A 16,525-nucleotide genomic window follows, 5' to 3' on the forward strand; every position below is an offset into this window, starting at 1 on the left:
GTCTCTTATGAATTATCAGCATCTAAGATAGTATGCTAAGAGACTGTTCCTATGCGTTGGGAGAGGTCTTACATATCACAGTACGAGCCTTTAGCACGTGATTTTAGACATTTTGCTGACGTGACACACACGATTAATGATGAATCTTTTGTCTCTTCGCGCAAACCAACACAAAATCATTAACCATCTCCCACAAAATAATTAAATAACTGGTACTTTAGCCATACCCCGGCAGTTTGGAATTGCGCTCTCATTGCCTCGGATCATCTGTGTGTAGCAACTTAAGCATGGCTTAGATGCATGTCGCTGCCTCCGGTTTTACTTCATCAATGTAAATAGCTGTATTCTTCGAGTTTTACCTTCTACAGTAGTATACTGATTGTACATAAACTTTATTGCGTTTGCACGGAGTACTTTGTTTAAACCCGTATAAATTTTTTATAGGAAGAATCCATACGTGTAACTGGAACCTTCCTCTCATATCTCGTCCTGCAGAAACGAATGGAACCACCCATCCATTTCTAGGCCTGCGTGTTGTCTATACGAGGATATCGGTATACTGAAAGCAACGAAGCACGCAACAGTAATCACTCGTCTGAACCTGCGCGGACGGGGGTCAGCGAGGACACAAATCAACGCGTTCATCAATCCTTAGCCGAAATAAACAAACAAATTATGGACCAAGAATTATTGGCCCTCGTAGCTTTTGCTTTACGTTCCGACGTCGTGTAGCGGCCTCTCACGTACCGCGCGCACCGCCGCCGCCACGCCACGTCATCGTCGTCTCTTTCCCTGCGCGCGAGGCACGGCCGGAAGTTTCTTGGAACATCGCGGGTGAAATATTAAATTCCGTAGGTGGTCGAACCAACAAGGGGTAATGAAGAGTTTCAAAAGAAAAGAGGGGGGTAATTAAGGAGTACGGCAGGACTGATCAAGTGGTGGCCCGCAGGCCGCAGCTGATCGGCACCACAGGGCCGGGAATTTGGAATCGAGTGGATGCATGTGAATGGATTTTTGTTGTAGAGCAGTACTCCGTTTTTGGCCAAAGCGCGAGCAGTGCTTTGAATGTTTGGTTTTGAATTTCTGCCCTGCTATAATACTCCTACTTTATTCATAGTTATTACAAAACTATAACCACGGGGAAGCTAATGAATGCAATAGTAGTATCAAGGTACCTGCATTATCGTATACTCCACAGTCCAAACTAAGCGTTGTGATTGAAGCATGAATTTTCAATAGACGTATCTTGTATCTAGACAAAGATGCGACAATTTATTTGAATAGGAGGAAGTACATTTTTGCAATAGATGAAGTACAACAACTTTCTAATGTATTTAGATGTCGGAGGAACTAGGAGAAACAACAAATGTTGGTCGAAGCTCGAACCACATTATAAGGGATCAATCAATTTCGCAAATTATGGTATAGAGGTTTTGATGGGTTTTTAGTGTAAATTTAACCTAGAAGCAGGGGCCGACGGACCATGACTATAAGCGATCGTAAAATTTGAGCCCTCGAGTGCAAACAACCTCTAGATCCACAATTAGCTCGGCATGGCTCGTGATCGGGGCCTTAATCTCTCTCCACACCAGCTCACTCTTTTGCAGGCCTCTCGAGCATGCACCACCATTCTCCTAAATTAGCCATAATTTGTGTTTTATGAGATGTGCCTGTGAATATGTATTGCACTGATGTTGTGTGAAAGTGAAACGTCATCGTTGTAAGTTCGCGGGCAACTAAAAGAAGAATTAAATATTTTATCGTAATGCTTTTGTTGGATTTTGTTTACATAGCCTAAGATTTACTTTATACCCGAAAGGCAATTTTTCCTAGGTCTATTAATTAAGTAAGTAAAAAATTGGTGTTTGATTAATTAGAAGAATCTGAGTGGAAATACTCTTTGGAAATATTACGACCAGTAGTGCTTAAACTTACATCTAGAAAACCATTGCAATATCTAAAACATAATGTTCTTTTGTACCCAAGGAACATGCTAAGAAAATAAGTCAGATCAAATGAAGTGGAGACCAACAAACAAATTACGAAACAGCAGATCATGTAGATATGTGAACAAAAGGGGAAAAAAAGATGAATTATTATAGTGAGACACTCTAATGAATGACGCCTTTTCTTCGTAGATAAGAAAGGCGCAAGGAGAAAAATAAAACAGAGAAGGATCGATGGAGCCGTACCACAAAACAGTCGCCACCTCCAAATCCCTCCGTCTCACAAGTTAGGACCTCTCCTGCCCATCGCTCCAGCGAGCCCTTGCCTTGCTGGCCCTGACCCCTCCCTCCCTCTTTCTCCTTGGTTGCCTTGTTCGTCTTCTCTCTTGCTTGCTGCAGAGTGGAGGCGAGAGAGATTCCCTGATCTGTTCTGTCCATCGAGCCGGCCGGCCTGCCTGCCCTGCCTGCAAGATTTGGTAGCGCGAAGAGGAAGAGGAGGGGAGACAGATAGGAAAAGCGCATCTTTTTTTAGTCTTCTCGTCTCAGCTTCGCGGTTGCTTCTTCTTGGATCCCGAAGAGGAGCCCACCGGTTCCACCAAAACCCAATCCTCTGCGCGCTCGAGATCAATCGATTCCCAGATCCGAAAGGCCTCCCCTCTCTCGCCGCGAGATCGTAGGAATCTGGGAGTGCGATTCTAGCCATCCAATCCAAGGAAAGGTGAGTTCTCGGTTTGGTCCGTCGTCTTCCAATGCAAGTAGAGTGTGGCGGTTTGTTCTTGGCGGTCTCCCCACCTTCGATCGCGCGCCTTTCTGCTCTGGATGCGCGGTTTCTTGATCTTGGTGTTTGTGTGGGTTGATTCCGGCTGCAGATTTCACGAGGAAACGGAAGGGGAAAAGGGGTGAATCAATGGCTTTTGTGAGAGAGCGAGCGATGGGGAGGTGGCGGAGATGAGGGATGCTATCGGCTGCGATGGAGTATCTGAGATCTTGCTGGGGCCCGGCGTCATCGCCGGACGGGCGCTCCCGCAAGGGGGCGGATGCGGCCGGCCGACAGGACGGGCTCCTGTGGTACAAGGACGCGGGGCAGCTCGTCGCCGGCGAGTTCTCTATGGCCGTTGTCCAGGCCAATAACCTGCTGGAGGACCACAGCCAGGTGGAATCTGGGCCGCTGAGCACCACGGATCCCGACCTGCAGGGCACCTTCGTCGGCGTCTATGATGGGCATGGTGGTCCGGAGACGGCACGTTACATCAATGACCACCTCTTCAACCATCTGAGGGGTGAGACCACAACTGCTTATGAGGCCCTCACGTTTAAGATCAAATGCCAATCTAGCTATGCCATGTGATTTTGTAGTTGATTCCTCCAATTGCTATGACTTGCAAGTGCAAGTGTCTGAGTTGATGCTGATTGCTCCGAACCAAAAAAGTTCCTATTTAAGTAGATAGTTATTGTATGCTTGCGTTACACAGGATATGGCTACACTTGCAGTACTACAGAAAACCGACTAATGCAATTTAAAGACCGGTTTGTTTATACTGGTGGCCATGTTTACACTAGTTTCAATCTTTAGTTCATTTATTTTGTTCCAAATAGCATGGAAGCAAACCATTGTGTTTAGTGTGGTAACTGAAGAAGTAATTAATGACTGTAAATGATAGTATCTTCTACTCACCTCTGGTCATATTCTGTTATGAATACACTAGTTTCAATCTTTATTTGATCTGGGAAGTAATTGATCTCCATTTGTTCCTTTGCTGACGAACTTCCTTTTTTCAGGATTTGCATCTGAGCAAAAATGCATGTCAGTGGAAGTGATTCGGAAGGCTTTCCGAGCGACTGAGGAAGGATTTCTCTCTGTAGTTAGTAACCAATGGTCAGTAAGGCCTCAACTAGCGGCTGTAGGATCTTGCTGTCTAGTTGGTGTAATTTGCGCTGGAACTCTTTATGTTGCAAATGTTGGGGACTCCCGTGCTATTCTTGGGAGACTTGTCAAGGGAACTGGAGAGGTTCTGGCAATGCAGCTCTCAGCTGAACATAATGCATCATTTGAGGAGGTTAGGCGGGAGATGCATGCAATGCATCCTGATGATCCCCACATTGTGGTCCTGAAGCACAATGTTTGGCGTGTGAAGGGTATTATTCAGGTAAGTTTCCAGAGTTCAGAAACTGTAATTAAGTAGTTTATATTTAGTAGTGAAGCATTTGCCTTAGCCTATATTGTTATGAACTTATAATCACAATTGCACTTCACATGCTGTAGCCAGTTGCTTTTGTTAGAATTGTTGTTGCATTTTTGTATCAGGTTTTTTTTATTGGTTATTGCTTTTCCTGTGTAAACAATCTATGACAATCCAACAATATGAATGCTGTTATGAGCCAAGACAAAAACATGATATCTAGCTATTGAATGCGTTTTAAGGCGATCTCCCCAAATGACTTTATTATTTATGCCTTTGTTTAATAAACAGATGTTTGTTGTGCTAATCATGTAGATATTGACATTGTATCTCCGAGATGAATCACTTTATTCTGTTGTTCTCTTGCATAGCATTAATGATTAGTATTTGTTTTGCAAATGCTATGCCAATTACTTCTTCTGTGCTTCTCACATATAATAATGTGTTGCAGATAACAAGGTCCATCGGAGATGTGTATCTGAAGAGACCAGAGTTCAACAGGGAACCTTTGCATAGCAAGTTTCGACTTCCAGAAACTTTCCGGAGACCACTTCTTAGTTCTGAGCCAGCAATTACTGTGCATCAAATACAGTTAACTGATCAGTTCATCATTTTTGCATCTGATGGACTCTGGGAGCATCTTAGTAACCAGAAAGCAGTTGAGCTAGTCCACAGTAGCCCTCGCAATGTATGTGTTCTTATCTTATGATTAGTTTTTTATAACTTGGTTCTTTGAAAGCTAAGTGCTAATTCATGCTTTGGTTGATGTTTCTGTCGGTGTAAATGGATGGGTTTTGTTGTCAAAGGAAATAGAGTACATCTTTAAACTCGTTCCATGTTTCTTTAGGATGTAACAGAAGTTCTGCAAGAACATATTAGATATATTTTATCATATGAAGGGACCTTACCAGTTTCTTGAGAATCTGAGGGCTTCTTAGGTTGTTCAATGCCACAATGTTGACAACTGAAATATATGGCACCAAGTACTCAAGGTTGTAGCAAATTCTTCAATTGTTGGTGTTTTATGTATTTGAACTTGTATAAACTTGTATGTAGTAAAATCTAGTTCAGGAAAACAACACTATGGTTTAGTCCCTAGAAGTTTTTGTGTCCCTATTTTGGATTAGGTCATGGTCTTGCTAATCTGGCAGGTTCTATTATTAATTATTTTATGTCTAAACCCTTTTCATGTCGCTTCATTGGAGTCTCTAGTTGTTGCATTGAAGGTTGCATGCTAACTTAAACTGTTCTCAACTCACCTCTGTCTGGTTGCTCACTTATCGAGGAGATATTCAATAGCAGTTGTCATAGATCTATTTCAATCTGCATTGTAGATGGAAAGCATTGTGAGTGCGCTACTTTTACAACTGTTATTTTATTACTCACACCTGCCCAAACTATGGCACCTCGTAATGGCTATAGACCCACCTCGTTAATGTTGACATTTTAGAAAATATCACGTACTATTTCAAACAATCCATGTAGTAGGACCCAGCCTCATCATGTGTAATGTTATTTTACCTTATATCTTCCCTGGTTTTGTGTTAATTTATTCATCTGATCGAACAACTATTGTTAATGTTATTTTACCTTATATGCAACAGGGGATTGCACGAAGGCTAGTGAAGGCTGCAATGCAGGAGGCAGCAAAGAAGAGAGAGATGCGTTATTCGGACCTCAAGAAAATCGACCGTGGGGTAAGGCGCCATTTCCACGACGACATAACCGTTGTTGTGGTATTTTTCGATTCAAATGCCGTGGCTGCAGACAACTGGAGCAGACCTACGGTTTCTCTCCGAGGTGGCGGCGTAACCCTCCCTGCAAATTCCCTTGCTCCATTCTCAGTTCCAAGCTCTTTCTGAAGTCGTTCTGCTGTCGAGGAGACCAAAACCAAAGAAGAAAAGAAGAGCAGCAGCCGCAGTCAACTGTAGCGTGTTTCCTCTCGAGTTCTTGCAAAAACATTTTAGATTCAACCTGGTTACTAGTGTACTGATAGCAAGGTATAAGATTAGATTATTCTTAGTGTACATTCTCTGGACTGTCTTGTGGTAATAGTTCATCTCATCACCGGTTCTTTTTGTTTAGCTCCTTACAGAGTGATGTTTATCTTGCCATCTCAAGGCTGATCATGGACATGTAGCAGGTTGCTTTCTTGATGCTTAATCTGCTGAGATCATATCAACATGATCTCCAAAATTATTCTATTGTCATGATGAAACAACCGATGTCACATGTGATCCTGGGCATCTTGAAAGGCTCTGGTCAGATGTAGACAACACGCACCAGGTCTCAGTACGCAGTACCTGAATCCTTTTGTTGTGATAGCACTGCAAAGTTTGTGCCAAAGCCAGCGCAGCAGCCATGCGTATTGAAAAATTCTTTGAACATTAGTCAAGGCGGTAACACGTTTAAATGTGCATGGGAAAACATGTGAAAAAAGGTTATGTGCACAATAATTGAAGTTAAGATGAACATGATTTCGTCAAGATTTTCTGTTACAGCAGCACAGCCACATCTGGTGAAAAGGAAGAAAAATAAGCTCAACATATCTTTCAATATGAAGCGTTCGTATACTATGCCGATGGAAAGTCACAGCATATTTTATCTTATCTATACAACTATGAAACATCAGAGTTTCTCCCTAACACCGGTGCTCCTGTACTTCAAATGCTTGCCCCCTTGACGGAGGACAATGCAAGCGAATGTGAGGCTGTCACCGTCACAATGATGATGAGACCCTCTCACCATTTTATGACTGGTATCCAGTCTGTGCTCAAGGACCGAGCAACTTCTTCCACCAGGCGTACCCTAACAAAACGACCGAGATCATGAAGCAGCCAGACGAGGTACCCCCGACAAACGGCCAGAAGAAGCTGCCATCAGTGATGACATAAAGCGAGCACGGGATGTTCATTGCAAATGCCCCAGCTATGTAGGTATTGATAGCTACGCCAAAGGATATGATGGTCAGCGTAAGCTGAAGCTGAATGAGTTCATTACGCTGGTTGTCGAGTTGAATGTTGACGTAGTCTTCTGTGTCATCGATATACTCTCGAACCTGTTCCATTTCCAAATGAGAAACCTTAGTCCACATGAAGATAGAAAATAAGATGCCAAAATATTCAACTAAAATATGATGCTTGATTATTAAATAATTCAGAGTTTGATGATTTCACTACCGAGCTCTGTGTTTCATAGAACAAAAGACCATTTTTATGTTTCAATTGAACTCACAGCAATGAAACAATAACTAAACATTACATGACAAGTCAATACCAAATAAATACAGAATAACTAAGACAAGCCACGGTGTTAAATAGCTCAAGAGAAACAGCAACAAGGCTATGCCAGAAAAAAGGACTGACCGATAAAATCCTGTTGCGAATACCATCCAGCTGCATGAAGTACGCCTCAAGCAACATCTCTAGATCTTCCACATCGTTATCCAAATATATACTGGTAGCAATGCTCGCGCTACGCCGAAAACTAGAGTTCAGCTTGGGCAGACTTGCTCCTACAGGAACAATGCTATTGGGAGCAGCAGATGTCATTATAGCCTCAACCTGCTGATTCTGTCCTTGTTTCCGTGTTAGATATAGATGTGCCATGTCTTCATTATCATCTAGAAGATGTTCTATTTCATCTCTGACCTAAACATATAACAGCGAAGATAAATAGTTTCAGAATATTCGGTTTGGAGCTGCATATGTGTTATCATCAAGGTTGTCAAAACCACAATAACAATATCTAGCAGTAACACAATACAACCAACAAGCTTAATTAAAAATAAGAGAAAACTGAAACTCAACAACAAGAATAAGGAAAAAATAACTGCCTATGACCATATTTGTTCTATCTATCTCTCTGGGTGTCCGCAAATAGTTATTCCTACATGTCCTCAGGGATACATAAGAACAAGAACAAACTTCAGTTGGTGACTACGTGCACAACCATAAAAACATACTAATGGTGAGAGGCGATAGATGGTGTAAGTTAAATCTGCATATGATTGCTGCATACAACTTATAACTCAGCTGAAAACCTACTAATGGTCACTAAAACTTCAGATATAACTTATACCTCAGCTGTTGCTTATATGAAACGGTCTAAAAGCACTCAACTACTAACAGAACTGCATAATTGTTTTTTTTGACATCAAAATTTAAGGTGCAAATGGTAACAAACAAACAAATAGAATTGTGGCAGTTAAATATTTAAATTAGAGATAGATTAAAGGGACTTCACAGGTATATCTATCTCGTTATTGATACCTTCTGCACACGGGCTAGCAATCGGGTAAGGTCACTCTTGAGGCTCCGCACACGCTCCAGGTTCCGCGTGCTCACATTCTTGGTCAGCTCATCGAGTACAGGAGTAGCGCGCCTCTCAAGATCAGCCACACTCAAATCCAACGTCGAGCAGACGGCCTCAAGCCCGACCTCCAGCACCTGGAACTCGAATGGCAGCTCATGCTCTGCCCCGGTTGCCTCATTAAGACAGGGCACCTGATCCCCAGGCGAGCCCTCCTGCTTTTCCACATGGTCTTCAGTGCCATGTTCACCGTCCCCACCCACCAGGCTCCTCAGAGGGAGATGCTGCCTCAATTGGTCGACAAAAGGGATCACCTCGTGCGATAGAGGGTCCAATAGGAGGACCTCATCGGCCGTGACGATCGCCCTGATGAATTCTAGGTTGATCACCATCGCCTTCTCCCTAGCTGCGGAATTAGCCTTTGAACGTTAGTATACGAAAGGTGAGACCCTAATGGTGGCGTTCTGTCCTAATTGGCTGGGCGCTCACCGAGGATGCTGGAGGAGTGGGAGAAGACGGGGCCGAGGATGCGGAGGTCGCGCGGGGGCACGCCGGCACGGCGGATGATGGAGGCCTTGTCAAGCTCAACGACCTCGGAGGAGCCCCACCGGTCCAGTCGCATCCACAGGCGCGCGCCGGCCTTCTTCTTGCCGACCTTGCCGGACACGGCAGTGGGGGTGGCGCCGCCACCCCCGCCACCACCACCCCCGGGAGCGAGAGCGGGAAGCGGAGACGCGGTGGTCTGCGGCGCAGGGAGCTGAGAGGTCGTGGAGGGAGGATGCGGGGATTGCTGCTTGGGGAGGGAGGGGATGCGGCGCGCGGAGCGGTTGCGCTTGGAGGTGGTCGAGCCGGAGGCGGAGCCGAAGAAGGGCAGCTTCTTGCCGCTGTTGGATCGCCTTCCCATGGCGTCGGCGGCGGAGTTGCGTGGTTCGGCAACAGGGAGACGGACGGAGGAGAAAGAGAGGGGAGGAGACGCGTAGACCCGCTTCCAATCTGGGACGACTGGGCTGGGCCAGGCTGGGTTGGGCTGAGTTCTGGGCTGGAGCTGAATCGGCGCGGCCATTCACGACGGGTTACGGTTCGTTATTTTACCCGCCACGGAACTGAACTTACATCCCTGAGGCAGTCCAAAAAAAAAAACACTTGCATTCCTGGGACTGAACCATGTCCCTTCATCAAGGTTTTCTGTAGGATGGATGTAGTTGTGTCAATCCACATGGCCATACCCATATGTACACATTGTCCCAAATTTGCTCAAAATTAGATGTATCTATTTCTAAAAAATGTCCAGATACATGTAATATTTCGACAAGAATTATGAAACGGAGGGAGTATTATGTTACTACAGCATTAGGTTCTTAAACAAACAGCTATTTTATCAGCACGAATTCCAGTGTCTCAATCCATATGTTTATCTATTTTGGGTTGAAGGCAGTTCTGTTCGTTACAAACACAAAATCACTTCCCCCCCCCCCCCCCCCGTTTATTTGAAAACAAGTTGGGTTGAAGGCCCTACGATGTTGATCGGACGGCTGCCGTTGCGTGGCAGCACATTACAGAAGCGAAACGGTGAGGAAACAGAGAGCACGCAAAAGAACCAGAAGAGGATAACATCGCCGCGGCCGCCGATGGCTCCTCCGCCCGCCGGCCCCGCTCTCCAACGCCCACCAATCTTCCCCATCCTCGCCGCCCCATCCCGTAGATTCTCTCGCCGCGCCCTCGCGACCGTTGTGGTGCAGCCGTCACCGAGGAGGAGATGGCGCCTGCTCCCGGCCCGGTCGTCGCTGCCCTCCGAAGGTGCGCGTCGGCGCGCATGCATCTGCTTCCATTCGGTTGCAAATAGAAGCCTACTAGGTTTCGTTCCGCGCATCTGACGCGCCTCCGTCGTCATCTCAGGAGCCCCGCCGGCCGAGCTGGTGGGAGAGGACTCCAAATTCGTGCCGCTGAACGCCGAGGACCCCATGTACGGACCCCCGGTGAGTCGCCGCCGGCTGCAACTCGTGAGAAGCGCCGCGTGGTCTTCCAAGCCTCTGCTGCTTAGTTAACTCCTGTTACTACTTACTACTGTGGTCTGTGGTATCTGATATGTATTGCTGTTTTTACTCCGAAATGCTGAGACGATTTCATTGAACCGTGCCCCTATTTCAGGCACTGTTGCTCATAGGATTCGAGAAAGGCGAGACCGGCAAGGTATTCGTTTCGCAGGATTGTTTGAACCTGCGTGATATTTGTATGCCGGTATTGACAGATAGAACGTTAATTTTCAAGTAATGTGTTTTGTGAAATTTCATAACTCGTGCAGATTCAGGAGTTCCTGAAAGAGCTAGACGGTGATTTCCTCAAGGTAACCAATTAACTCTTACGTCTACTGTAGCTGCAATTTATCGAGAAAAGAACAGGTTTGGTACATGTTATTGCAGAAGAAACAGAGATTGAACAAATAGGGGTCTTCTCTAGTAAGTATTGTGATCAGGAAAGGTACGTCTAGAAAAAGAGTAGCCTAAGGTTACACCTGATTCAGAAAGAATCATATGAGCTGAAACTATTGTACTCCTTCTGTCCCATATTAAGTGACTCAAATTTGCGCAAATACGAATGTATCTATAGTTCTATACCTAAAAAGCGTCTAGATACATGTATTATTTCGGCACTTAATATGGGACGGAGGGAGTACTAATTTTGCAGCATTTTTTAAAAAGAACAAAGGCTATGCCTTGCAATGCTATCCTGATAGTTCAGCAAACTTGTCTGTGTGTTAGGTGATTCATTGTACAGAAGAAATGACAAAACAAACGTTGTGGGATGCCATGCACACCGAGCAGCCTAATGTAGAAGCTGTCAAGGTAATAATGGCATTTGCAAACATAATATTTCCAGTCTTTACTTACCACTCTGAATCTCTGATGCTGAAATTTCAGGCTTACCAGATGACTAAATGTCTCTTGTTTCCTAGCCTTAAACTTGGTCGTCGGCCGTCGACAGCTACTTAACGTGTGTGTTCAATTCACAGATTGCAAAATCACCGCAAAGAATCTGCATCTTCTCTGGTCTGACCGGCGAGGAGATGATGATGTTCATCAATGCGTTCCCAGAAACAGGTAGTACTGTAGTTCCAAAGTCAGTAAGTCCTATGTTGAAAGGAATCATGAAACTGGAAGAGAAAAAATAGCTTCTTTCCACACGCATAAAAGAGTTTCGGCTTTGCTATTGCTCAGTCTTAATTAACACGACAGAATTTAATTAACTTAAGTGCTAATTACAATACTCTGATCTTGTTTTGCGGTTTTATGGCCATGGGCTTCACTTGTTGGGTCATGTACTCATGTCCAGCGGCTTGGCTGTAGCTGTTTGTTGTCTGTTTTAACTTGACCTGCGTGTAGTGCTCCGAGTGGGCCTGTGAATTCATCTCTTTGGGCTTTTATTTTTATTGTTTTCCAAGTTCCAGTGTGATAAGCAGTATAGACGTGTTTTTTAGGAATTTTCTTCGATGGTGTTCCTTATAATTGTTGATGTGTGCAGTCAAAACTGTTTACTATCGTTCTAATAGATTTTTATATAAGCCAATTGCTTATTCTGAAACATCATAGTTGCACAAATAATATACAGGTGATTCTAATTTTAGGACCTGTGTGTAGTGCTCTGAGTGGGCCTGTGAGTCCATCTCTTTGGGCTTTTATTTGTTTGATTGTTTTCCATGTTCCAGTGTGATAAGAAGCATAGACATGTTTTTTAGGCATTTTCTTCGATGGTGTTCCTTATAATTATTGATGTGTACGGTCAAAATTGTTTACTATCGTTCTGATAGATCTTTATAGAAACCAATTGCTTATTCTGAAACATCATATTCCCCACAAAAAAAACACTGAAACATTATAGTTGCACAAATAATATACAGGTGTCTAATTTAGGATTGTGCAATTGGGACAAGTTGTAGACCCTAAAATAATATTGCAAAGAATATTTGTTGGAATTTTCTTTCGTGCTATTTTTTTTGTGTGTGTTGCTCGTCATGGTTGATATGGACTTTAAATCATATGAGAATAATTTCTCTACCACCAAAACTTTCTATGGTCATCATTTTTTCCTCTTTTTTATGGCCCGCTTGCACATTCGAGAATCGGAATAGCATAGTTGCACAAAAAAAATTAACCTGATTTAAGGATTATGCAATTTGCGCAGGTTGTAGATCCTAAGGTTAAAATTTCAGACAATTTATATTGGATTTGTCTTTCATGCTCTCCTTTTTTTTGTGTTCCTCGTGATGGCTATTGTGGACTTCATTTAAATCATATCTCCAAAACAATTCTCTAAAATCGAAACTTTTCATTCTCTTTTTTGTATGTCTATTTTTTACTGCTCAATTGTGCACTTTGAAAAGCATAATTGCACAAATTATATGGGTGCAACTGTAATTTTAAGATTGTGCAATTAGGATAAGTTGCATATCATAAGATGGATTGCAAGAAATGGGGATGAATATGTGCAACTCTAGTGTTAAGACTAAAGTTGCCCACAGTTTTATAGGCCTCCAACGGTAATAGTAAAATTGCACAGTTGCATACGGTCCAAGTATAGAAAAAATGCACACAATTTTATAGTTTTCCAACAGTATGCTCATGTATGCACGCACCCCCAAGCTAATACTACTTAGGCAAATATTATAATACGCCCACAGCAGTTACAGTCAACTGAGATATAATGAACAGATGCTCCGAAAGAGTTTCTGCGATGCGATAAATTCAACACTTGTTGCTTTAACTCAGCCGTATGGACTCATCAAACTGACGGGTTGTTATTATTGTTCAGGGTTGGAACCAGCTGCTTTCGCAGCCCTTGTTCCCAACAGCGCAGAGAAGGTTCTTGGTGAGGTCATCGAAGAAATAATGGGTGATCACGAGATGCTGGTTCGTTGTTTCTGACTGTTGCCAACTTCTGTTTTCTTCTGTCTTCACTACCTGCACACACAGATTGAGTTTTTTCTTTCTTCCTTCGTTTACTACCTGCAGACAGGAAAGATTAATTCAGGACGAAGGTAATCTCGAGTGGCAATTCTGCTAAGCAGAATGACAGGTTCTGAGAGAGAATATATTCTGGCAGCACTGGTCAGACCCTGAAATGATCTCCTGAAATTGGCAGCTCCAAGTGATCTACCGGATAGATGTGAATCCTTCAGTTGCCTCTTCTGATAAATACCGACCTTGCAGAAGTTGAGCCACTGTTCCATACATTTAGCTGCAAGAACGCACTGAATTAGACGTGCTATGAGGGCCCTTGTACTCTTACTCTTTTTGCCTTTGCTTCCCCCCTTATTTCTCCTTGTAACTATGTTGTTTATTAATACTCCCTCCGTTCCATAATTCTTCTCTCAAATTTGTCCAAATATGAATGTATCTATTCCTGAAAAGTGTCTAGATACATGTAATATTTCGACAAGAATTATGGAACGGAGTGAGTATATACTTATACTGTCGGAGTTTTTTCTACAGTTTTACTGAATTAGACGAGTGCACAAGTGAAACCGAGATTGATATTTTTGCGAGCCTTTCCAGATACAGTCATGCAACTAAGCACTTTATTTTTTTGAGCCCTTCGACAGTAATTCTTGCATTGGTCAGGGCACACCAGTCTTCAGACCTTCTTGATCCACTTGTTTCACACAGCATTATTCAATTAATCAAAAGTTGTTGTACTATTCTGTGTCCACGAAAAATAATAATGCGTGGGAGCATCATGGCATGTGACAAGTTTGGATGCATCCGTGTAAGGTTGTTGTACTACTATCAGTTGCGGGCTGCAGATTTTTGCTTCCTCTTCAATACTCCAGTCTCAAAAAAGTAGCACTCCAGTATTATAAGTACAACTAGTTGGCCTAACACATTTTTTGTTTGTTACTCCGAGTAACTTGTAGTACTATGAGATACCGGTTCAAATTTTGACAAAAGATGATCACACGAGAGACTCGATAAAACAGTACTACTCCCTCCGACCCATATTACTGAGACTCGATAAAATAGTACTACTTTCTCTGATCCATATTACTTGTCAAAATATTACATGTACCTAGACGGTTTTTTAAACATAATAGATTCATATTTAGACAAATTTGAGACAAGTAATATGGGTCGGAGGGAATTCCAGGATTGTCAAAAATAACGAGACACGATGAGAGGAGGAAAGTAACGAGAGATCACGACGCACAGCTCGAGCTAGCTAGCTAGTCGACGCCAACTCGCAGCCATGTCCATGCACGAACTAGATCCCCTGACTTAAAGTCAGTGACTTCACAGTCACTGCGACCATAAAGTCAAGTCAGGGGATCCAAGTCCATCCATGCATGCACAGCACCATGTGCAGCCGTCCCTGTCTTTTTCTTTCAACTCGAGACTAAACGCTCATGGTCCTTTCTAGAGCCTCTTTGATTTCATATGAAAAGTGGAGAAGAAGTGTAGGATAGGAATTTTTCATCTGATGGCACTATCCACTCGTTTGGTTTAAAGAAACGGGTAGGAAGAAAAACCGTAGGAACTGAACTATGTTTCATAATTTTTGTCTCAACTTTTTTTCAAAATGGATGAATTTTTTATAAAAAACGTTTAGATACATATAATATTTCGACAAGAATTATGAAAAAGAGGAAGTAGCATTCAACTCAGAAACAGAACTGAGCTGATTGGCTAGCATTGGGGTGTCCATTCAGCCCACGCAGGTTCGATCTCTTGTTGGGACGAATCTGCTTGTCTCACCCGGGTTTTTTCCTACTTGTTTTTTTTTTTAGAAACACATTACAAACGCAGGCGCTCACAACATGCGCGTACACTCACCCCTATGAACGCGCGCACACACACCCTACCCCTATGAGCACCTCCGAAAGACTGGACGGGCAGATCTTGAGAGATTGGCGAAGTCACCGTAGGCGCCTCGCTTTTGACGGAATAATTCAGGAAAATGTGAGACCCATGTCAAGTTTAGGACTTGAACCTGGGTGGGCTGGTTCCACCACAAGAAACCAAACCACTTGAGATAGGCTCAGTTCACTTCCTGCTTGTTGTTCTGACCTCACATGCTTGTTTACGTCTGGAAATCTAGTGTGCGTGTAATAGGTATAGATTGTAATTTTATCTTGCGCACTAGGGGTAGGATATGTGCGTGTGATGTGTGTTAGTGCGTAAGCTCAGGTACTATAGCTGTACTGTAATTGAGGGCCTTAAAAATTCATTCCACTCAGAAATCTTTTTGAATTCCTACAAAAGAGAGACACAGAAAATGAGCAAAACTAGTCCCAGTAATAATATGTAGTACACATATAGCTTGTAGTAATACATCCTTTTATAGTACTCACTCCGTTCTCAAATATGAGATGACACGTTCTATCTTTGTGCTAAGTCAAAAAGTTTAAAATTTGATCAAATTTATAAATAGTCTATCAACATTTATAACTCTAAATTGGTCATTATGGTATATATCTTCGTAGCATACTTATTTGATATTGTACATAAAGAAAATCTTGTACTCCAGTGGCTTGAATTTGTATAAGAATATGTACAAATCTAAGTCACTTATTTTCGATGGAGCGAGTATATATATTGTGGAGTATATATGTGTTTATAAAAGAAACCAAATTTGAAGAAATTCAGAAACGGAGGTTATATGTTTCTTGCAATGATATATATGGCCTGTTTGGTCGGACTTAAAACTGTTTTTTGACTTTTGGGTTATAAGCCACAAAAGGACCTAAATAGGTGATTTTGACTTTAACTTTTTTTTATACCATCATCTAACAATATCAAGTCAAATGTCAAAAGCCAAAATCGAAAGCAACTAAATATGTGCTTTTGACTTATAAACAAAAATCAAAAAACAGTTTTAAACGCAACTGCTCGTAGCACGCCCATGTACGTACTGATCAGGAAAGCTGGACTAATAATCAAAAGATGGCCGGTACCATAGAAATAGAAATAGAATAGTACTGCTGGTAGCATAACAGGACGAACGTACGAGACGAGCCGATCGACGACGACAAGCTGCATTCCAAATACGGAGCATAAAATCCGCGCGCTTCGCCTTCCGGGAAAATGGATGCATTTTCGA

General features: G+C 42.9%; 3 protein-coding genes across 3 annotated transcripts; 2 read left to right on the plus strand and 1 right to left on the minus strand.

Moving 5' to 3' along the window:
• The first annotated feature begins 2,180 nt into the window (after positions 1-2,180).
• On the plus strand, positions 2,181-6,330 carry LOC100831153 (probable protein phosphatase 2C 72). Its single transcript, XM_010236657.3, has 5 exons — positions 2,181-2,664; positions 2,816-3,226; positions 3,726-4,093; positions 4,578-4,814; positions 5,731-6,330. Exons 2-5 carry the CDS (start codon positions 2,902-2,904, stop codon positions 5,986-5,988), a joined length of 1,188 nt encoding a protein of 395 aa, XP_010234959.1. The 5' UTR covers positions 2,181-2,664; positions 2,816-2,901; the 3' UTR covers positions 5,989-6,330.
• A 227-nt stretch (positions 6,331-6,557) lies between these two features.
• On the minus strand, positions 6,558-9,515 carry LOC100831758 (putative magnesium transporter MRS2-G). Its single transcript, XM_003574235.3, has 4 exons — positions 8,927-9,515; positions 8,398-8,843; positions 7,492-7,776; positions 6,558-7,184 (listed from the first exon to the last, which is right to left on the minus strand). The coding sequence occupies exons 1-4, from the start codon at positions 9,498-9,500 to the stop codon at positions 6,900-6,902; spliced, it is 1,590 nt and encodes a 529-aa protein (XP_003574283.2). The 5' UTR covers positions 9,501-9,515; the 3' UTR covers positions 6,558-6,899.
• A 491-nt stretch (positions 9,516-10,006) lies between these two features.
• LOC100841240 lies at positions 10,007-13,985 on the plus strand. Its single transcript, XM_003571986.4, has 8 exons — positions 10,007-10,234; positions 10,334-10,413; positions 10,586-10,627; positions 10,740-10,781; positions 11,197-11,280; positions 11,448-11,535; positions 13,244-13,341; positions 13,444-13,985. The coding sequence occupies exons 1-8, from the start codon at positions 10,066-10,068 to the stop codon at positions 13,471-13,473; spliced, it is 633 nt and encodes a 210-aa protein (XP_003572034.1). The 5' UTR covers positions 10,007-10,065; the 3' UTR covers positions 13,474-13,985.
• Positions 13,986-16,525: the final 2,540 nt, after the last annotated feature.

This window comes from Brachypodium distachyon, chromosome 3, assembly GCF_000005505.3.
Source record: "Brachypodium distachyon strain Bd21 chromosome 3, Brachypodium_distachyon_v3.0, whole genome shotgun sequence".
NCBI classification, from domain to species: domain Eukaryota; kingdom Viridiplantae; phylum Streptophyta; class Magnoliopsida; order Poales; family Poaceae; genus Brachypodium; species Brachypodium distachyon.

Excerpts from the sequence above, each read along its gene's own strand:
- LOC100831153 (XM_010236657.3), top strand. The coding sequence starts at position 2,902 with ATGCTATCGGCTGCGATGGAGTATCTGAGATCTTGCTGGGGCCCGGCG. Across the intron at positions 3,227-3,725 it reads CCTCTTCAACCATCTGAGGG|GATTTGCATCTGAGCAAAAA; the intron begins GTGAGACCACAA and ends TCCTTTTTTCAG. Across the intron at positions 4,094-4,577 it reads GTGTGAAGGGTATTATTCAG|ATAACAAGGTCCATCGGAGA; the intron begins GTAAGTTTCCAG and ends AATGTGTTGCAG.
- LOC100831758 (XM_003574235.3), bottom strand. The coding sequence starts at position 9,500 with ATGGCCGCGCCGATTCAGCTCCAGCCCAGAACTCAGCCCAACCCAGCC. Across the intron at positions 8,844-8,926 it reads CCACTCCTCCAGCATCCTCG|CTAGGGAGAAGGCGATGGTG; the intron begins GTGAGCGCCCAG and ends CTAATTCCGCAG. Across the intron at positions 7,185-7,491 it reads TTCGCAACAGGATTTTATCG|GTTCGAGAGTATATCGATGA; the intron begins GTCAGTCCTTTT and ends GAAATGGAACAG.
- LOC100841240 (XM_003571986.4), top strand. The coding sequence starts at position 10,066 with ATGGCTCCTCCGCCCGCCGGCCCCGCTCTCCAACGCCCACCAATCTTC. Across the intron at positions 10,414-10,585 it reads ACCCCATGTACGGACCCCCG|GCACTGTTGCTCATAGGATT; the intron begins GTGAGTCGCCGC and ends CCCCTATTTCAG. Across the intron at positions 11,281-11,447 it reads CTAATGTAGAAGCTGTCAAG|ATTGCAAAATCACCGCAAAG; the intron begins GTAATAATGGCA and ends TTCAATTCACAG.